The 6,199-nt window shown below is 70.4% G+C and overlaps 2 protein-coding genes across 2 annotated transcripts in view; one reads left to right on the plus strand and one right to left on the minus strand.

Annotated features, from left to right (window-relative positions):
* MNEG_1356 (hypothetical protein) overlaps positions 1 to 1,868 on the minus strand; it is a gene marked incomplete at both ends in the record, with an annotated part of 3,114 nt that extends 1,246 nt beyond the window's left edge. The window contains one exon of the mRNA XM_014050168.1: positions 41 to 1,868. Coding sequence (XP_013905622.1) covers positions 41 to 1,868 — 1,828 coding nt within the window. The remainder of the gene's footprint in view (positions 1 to 40) is intronic.
* Positions 1,869 to 2,593: 725 nt separating this feature from the next.
* Positions 2,594 to 5,703, plus strand: MNEG_1357 (WD repeat-containing protein 75; the record flags this gene model as incomplete). The annotated part of the gene is made up of 7 exons (XM_014050169.1): positions 2,594 to 2,845; positions 3,000 to 3,098; positions 3,345 to 3,602; positions 3,906 to 4,142; positions 4,373 to 4,483; positions 4,981 to 5,193; positions 5,544 to 5,703. Coding segments are annotated over 7 exons (1,330 nt in total), but the record flags the coding sequence as incomplete, so codon positions are not given.
* Between the last annotated feature and the right edge of the window lie 496 nt (positions 5,704 to 6,199).

Genomic DNA, 6,199 nt, shown 5'->3' on the forward strand with positions numbered 1-6,199 from the left:
AGCCTGTCCGGCGCGCCCCGGCCCCGCCGGCCCCGCTGACTCAGCAGGGCGTCCGCCTCTGACAGGTTTGAAAACAGCTCCGACAGCTCCAGGGCGACCGACAGCGCCGCCACGTCAGCGTCGTCCCCCTCTCCAAGCTCCTGCGCGCTGCGCTTCACGACGCCGCACTGCGTGTCCAGCCGCCGCAGCGCCGCCAGCACGCTCCGCCCCGCCGTGACGCCGCCCGCGCCGCCCTCGCCGCCGCAACCGCCCTCGTTTTCGTCGGTGTCGGCGTCGCCGGGGTCTGCCGCGGGCAGCTGCAGAATGGGCAGTAGGTCGGCGCTGGACCCCAGGAGGCGGCACAGGCTCATCGCTTCAGAGTACAGCTCCCGCCTGCTCGTAATGTCGTGGATGGAGTCGTTTGAGAACAGCCGCCGCAGGCAATAGCGCAGCGGCCCGCAGACGAGCGCGGCCGCCGCGCCGGCAGGCGCGCCGACGCCGGCGGCGCCGCCGGCGGTGGCGCCGGACACGAATGCGCAGAGGGCCGACAGGGCGGCGCGCGACGCCGCGTCCTCTGAGCGCTGGCGCCGCTCCGCCGCCTGTAGGTCTGCCGCTGCCAACCCCACGTGCCCTTGATCCCCGCCGTACCCGACACCCTTGGCCCAGGCCACGGGGCTCCGGCCCCCGCGGCCCCAGCCGCGGCCCCTGTAGCCGCGCCCGCCGCGGCCCCTGCCAGGAGCGGGCGCACTGCCGCTGCCGCCGCCGCCGCCGCCGCCGCTGCCGTTGCCCGCGGGTGCTGCTGCGCCGTCGCCACCAGTCCCGCCCTCCTTATGTCCCAAGAGCGCCTCTTGCAGGCGGCAGCACAGCTGCCACGCCTCCACCGCCGCCGCGCTCGCCGACTTTGCAGCTGCCCCGCCTGCGCCGTCGCCGGAGGCCGCCGCCTCGGCCGCCGCCGCGGCCTCGGCGGCCGCGCGCGCCTCTGCTGCTGGGTCGACGGCTGCGGGGCAGCCTGGGCAGTACCAAAGGCAGGTCGGCCCCAACTCCTGCAGCAGTGCCGCCGCGGCCTCCTGCCCCGCCGCCGGCAGCGGAGCCGCGCCCGCCCCGCCGCTGCCGCCGGTGCCGCTGCGCGCGTCGTACGCACGCTTGACGATCCGCCGCGCCGGGTGCGCCGCCCCCGGCCGCAGCGCCGCGGCAGGCAGCATGCTGATCCCCCCGCACGCCCCGCACGCTGGCGGCACCCCGCCGCCGGCGCCGCTGCTGGGCGCCCCTGGCGCAGGCGCCGCCGCGTCGGCCCTCTCTGGAGGGCCGGCTAGCTGCGCGATGCGCGTGGCGAGTGCAGCGTAGACGCGCCCCAAGCCCTCGCCGCCCAGCAGGCGCAGCAGGTCCTGGTTGCTGGCCGGCACACAGCACGCGCAGCACGCCAGAGCGCGCAGCGCGGCGCAGAGCGTCGCGCCGCCGCGGGCGGCCACGCCCTCCGCTGCGGCGGGGGCCGCCGGCGGCGCGGCGCCGCCACTGCCGGCTGCGGCGCGGGTAGTGGGGCTTGCGGCCCCACCAAGCGGTTCCACGTGGCGGCGTGCCGCTTCAACAAGAGCGGCGGCCAACGCCGCGCGCGGAGCGCGGCAGCCGCACGCATCCATCACGTACAGCTCGCCGCTCGCCGCCGCGTCTTTCGCGCCGTCTGCGCCGTCTGCGCGTTGCTGGCGCGCTGGCGGCATGGGGGCCGAGGCGCCGGCGACGTCGGTGGGGCCTCCAAGTGCCCCAGGGCGGGAGGATGGGGGGCCGAGCTCAGCGGGTGCAGAGGCCGCTGTCGAGGCGCCACCGCCGCCCTCGCCATCGCCATCGCCGTCGCCCTCGTCAGATGAGTCAAGCACAACGACATCCCCCTCCATGCTGAAACCGGGCGGGCCCTTGTGCGCCGCAGCGCCATCTGCTGCACCCCGACGCTGTCGCTTGGGTGACCGGGCTCGAGGCGCCCCGCAAAGGCTGCATGCCTCGGAAGCATCGTTGCCATCATCTCCGCCGTGTAGGAACGTGCACGCTTCACATGCCCATGCTCCCATGCTCGACGCTGCCCTAGAGATCAAAACAAGCGCGCGAAGATCTCGAGACCCATCAGCTCTTGTTGTTATATTGGCTTTGAAGATGGTTGTATAGGCGAAATTGTCTCGTCGCTGCAAAGCTATGAGCGTCACTGTGCAATACTCCTGCTCAGGAACGCAGCGTGCAAAGCGCTGTGACGTAATGGTGTGTGTGCCTCGCCCCAGAGCAGCCCGCACTGGGGCTCTGCCCCTCCTGTGGAGACAAAAAAGTGACATAAAACTTTGAATCGCTCTTGATGTGGTGTCGTACAGCACACACGCTTGCCGCCAGGCTTCAGTGTTGCCGCCTGCTGTTGACTGCTTGCGAGCTATGCGCACTCACCCGGCTGCGTCACCAGCGCCGTCCGGTACCATCGGCAAGCACCGTGGCGGATGGCAGGCGAATAGCGCATGTCATCTTGACATCCACTGCAGTCCATTGTTCGCATCAAGGGCTCGGTCATGCCGCAGTCGCCGCACCTTGGCCTAGCTGTGGCGATCTGAGCGGGACTACCAGCGCAGATATCAAAGGCATCATGGCACTTAAAGGCGGCGTGATCACTAGGCGGGCCCTGTGCCTGTCGGTGGACGGCAAGCTATTTTTCGCTCCGTGCGGCAACGACGTTCGCGTCTACAGCGCTGTTAGCGGCGAGCATGTCGGAACGCTCGTTGGACACACAGCCGCCGTGACCGCGGTGGCCCTGGACCCCAGCAGTGATGGCCAGGTGCGCCCGGCGGCGGCGGCCGCCACTGCCGCCGCGCCGCCGCCAATCCGCGTGCCCGACAAGGTGCTTGCTGCTGAGTATCGATAGCGTGTACTCCCGGCTGCGCTCTTGCGCCTCGCACAACAGCTCCGCTGTCTATTTCCACCACGTTTGTCGACTCCCCGACCCTCCTCCGCCCTCACCCGCGATGACTACGGGGCCGCCCCCTGCCCCCCAGGTCTACTCATCATGTCAGGACGGCACCCTGCGGCTGTGGGATCTGGCCAGCGGCGACTGCTTACGCACGCACGCAGTGGGGCAGCCGGTTGAGCACATGGTGCGTCGGGCGGATGATGCCATCAGCATGCAGCTACCACCGCTTTGCCTGGCAGCGGCGGCGGCGGCGTCCCTTGGAAGCGGGACCCCTCGCACATGCCTCCTCTCATGGGACCCTATTCTGCACCTGCGCTTAACCCATCCCCAATCTTTGCTGGAGTCCGCGCGCCCAACCCCCCTGTTTTACCCCTTGATGCTTCTAGTAACGTCATGCAACGAACCGCCTGCCCCCCCTTTTTCACCGCAGGTCCTCAGCCGCGCCTCAAACATGGCATACCTCTCGCTTGTCCACCGCCTCGGCGCCGGGAAGCTTCTCGGCTTCCAGCTTCCGTCCGGCGTCCCGCTCAGCAGCGGCGTCCGCCCGCGCGGGCCGCTGCGGCAGATGGTCGCGAGCCCCTCGGGGCGCTTCCTCGCGGCGCCGGACAAATTCTCCCTGTGGGTGTGGGCCGCAGGCGAGGACGGCGGGCGGCGGCCGGCCAACTTCCACCACGTGCGGGCGTACACGGTGGGTGTCGAGCGCCGCAGCGGGGCCTAGGCGGCGGCTGGAGCTGTGAGGTGTGGTGTGCATGCCAGGATGGCCTGACATTGTTGAGCAGTTTTGGCGCCATGCGTGGCTCCAAGCTCAACGCCAAGCCACAGGACAGCTGCATGCAGCTGCGAAACGGAGGGACGAGCACCGGCGGCTGTCGGGGTGGCCGCGCTCGGCGAGCCTGCCGCCTGCACCCTTGGCGGCAGCGCGCGATGCGAGCGCCTCACTGCCTCTCGTGCATCCCCCTTGCATCGACCCGGTGCTGCACCCCCTCCGCAGTGCTGCGCCATCGACGCGAGCGACACCATCCTGGCGGCCGGTGACGTCAGCGGACGCATAGTGATCTGGCACGGGTTCCAGAAGGCGCTGCCGGCCGGCGGCGCGTCCAGCAACAGCGCCGGCGGCGGCGCCGCGCCCGCGTGCACGACGGTGCACTGGCACGCGCAGGCGGTGGGGTGCCTGGCGTTCAGCCCGGACGGCGCGCACCTGCTGTCTGGAGGGATGGAGGGCGCGCTGGTGAGATAATCTTGGTCATGAGATTATGTCGATGAGTCGTGGCGCTGCGTCGCGCTGCCTCTTGCGAACGCCGTGAGGCTGCCAGTGCAAGCCAGCCCCAGAGGCCCAGTAAAACAAACCTGCACGCCATGGCTGGTTTGCGCTTGTCAGCACGTGTGCAGGTGGACGGCTGCGCCGCGGCGTGCCCCAAAGCCCCGCCCCGGCACGCCGCCGCGCCCCTCCCTTTGCAGGTGCAATGGCAGCTGGCCACCAACAAGCGCAGCTTCCTGCCGCGGCTGGGGGGCGCGCTGGTCGGCATCTTGCCCTGCCCCGCAGACCCCCGCAAGTACTGCGTCGCGCAGGTGTGTGCGCGGGATGCTTGTGAAGATTGCTGGGTTTAGGGTAAGGGTTCAGGTTATAGGGTTTAGGGTTTAGGTGTGTGTGGTTGGGTGTGTGTGTGGGACGCTGCTGAAGATCGTATGCGCAGCACGGCTGTCTTACAGCTCGGAAGGGTAGCACAGCGCGGTCGTGAATTTCCGAAGCGACTGCTCAGGCTCTCCTGCAGACGGTGTCAAAGGAGTGGGGTGGCGCGCTGCAGGCCGGCCGCACCTTTGGGCGAATTGGGTATGGGCGGGCTGCGGCGGCGGCGGCCCTGTGGGCGTCAGCTTCACGGCTCCAAGGCTGCCCCTGCCGTGCAGCGCTCCCTTGCACGGCCCCGTTTTCTCCTGATGACCGTTGACACTAGGCCCGTCCTCCCAATGCAACCTCCATCTAGCGCGTGCACGCTCTTTTCCTCCCCCATTCGCCCACCCCTCTGCCCCCTTAGCCCCTCCGCCCCTCTCCCATGCGCAACCCCCAGGCCGACAACACGGTGCGCGTCATCAACGCCGCAGCCATGCGCGTAGAGGCGACCGTCCACGGCCTCCGCCCCGCGCCGCGGCCGCCGCCCGGCCGCGCGCCCGGCGGCTGCGCGGCGCTGCAGCCGGGGACGGGGCACCTGGTGGTGTCGGGCCCCAACGCGCTGCTGCAGTTCTTCGATGCCGCGCGGGAGCGGCACGCGTCGCGGCTGCAGGTGGGGCGGGTGCTGGGGGTTGGGTGTTTGGTCGGCGATGCGGTGCACGAGGTCGATTTGGTTGGGCCCTCAACTGAACGGGTATGGTCAAAGCCTGAGGTTTTGGCCTGGGGCTGAGATCGCTCGCGGCTGTTTGACCGAGGTTGGGCCGGCTGTTGTATCTTGTAGAGCCGCGGCAACATCACACCGGGGTTTCGCGCGCAGCCAGCGAGTGGCCGTCAGCGATCGACCCGGCCTGCAGCCATCATGGCCGTCGGACCTCCGCCCTCACAGCTCACAATCGCGACGCGCCCACGCCACCCCACCTCCTGACCTCTCCTCCCGTCCCCCGCCCCAAAACGCGGCCGCAGGTCGCAGCCCGCAACCCGGTGTCCCTCACCCGCGACGCCGCGGCGCTGGTGGGGGCCGGCGGCGGCGCCGGCGGCGCGCCGGTGGAGCCACAGGTCGTGGCGGCCGCGTTCAGCGCGTCGGGTGACACCCTGGTGACGCTGGACGTTGCGCCTGGCACAGGTGAACGCGCGCGTGCGTCTGCGTGAGATGCGGCGGGCTGCAGTGAGGCAGCGTGATTAGCCGGTCGCGGCCATCTCTTAGGGCGAGTGTGCGCTTTGGCATGGGAAGTCCGGGCGTCCAGGGCAGCGCCGCCCAGCAGTCAGCCAGCAGGCAGCGCGGGCACTAGCCTTTCCTGGCCTGCGCCGGCGGCGCCCTGGCTTGCCGTCCCATTGCATCACATGGCGAGTCCAGGTTAGGTCGGCAGCTGTTGCCTTATCCCCCAGGAGCCCCCATGACTCACTGTATGACTCACTCGCCGCCACCCTGAACCTCGTCATGGCCACCAATAGGAGCGGCCGCCGACTGCAGCCAGAGCCTCAAGTTCTGGGACGCCGCCTCCGCCGCTTCGCAGCAGGCCGGCGCGGCGGCGCCGTACGCCCTCAACACGCGCGCCGACGCGCCGCACCACGGGCCGGTGACCGGGCTCGCGTTCCACCCGGCCGGCCACGTGGTGGCC

This window comes from Monoraphidium neglectum, assembly GCF_000611645.1.
Source record: "Monoraphidium neglectum strain SAG 48.87 unplaced genomic scaffold scaffold00133, whole genome shotgun sequence".
Lineage (NCBI taxonomy): Eukaryota > Viridiplantae > Chlorophyta > Chlorophyceae > Sphaeropleales > Selenastraceae > Monoraphidium > Monoraphidium neglectum.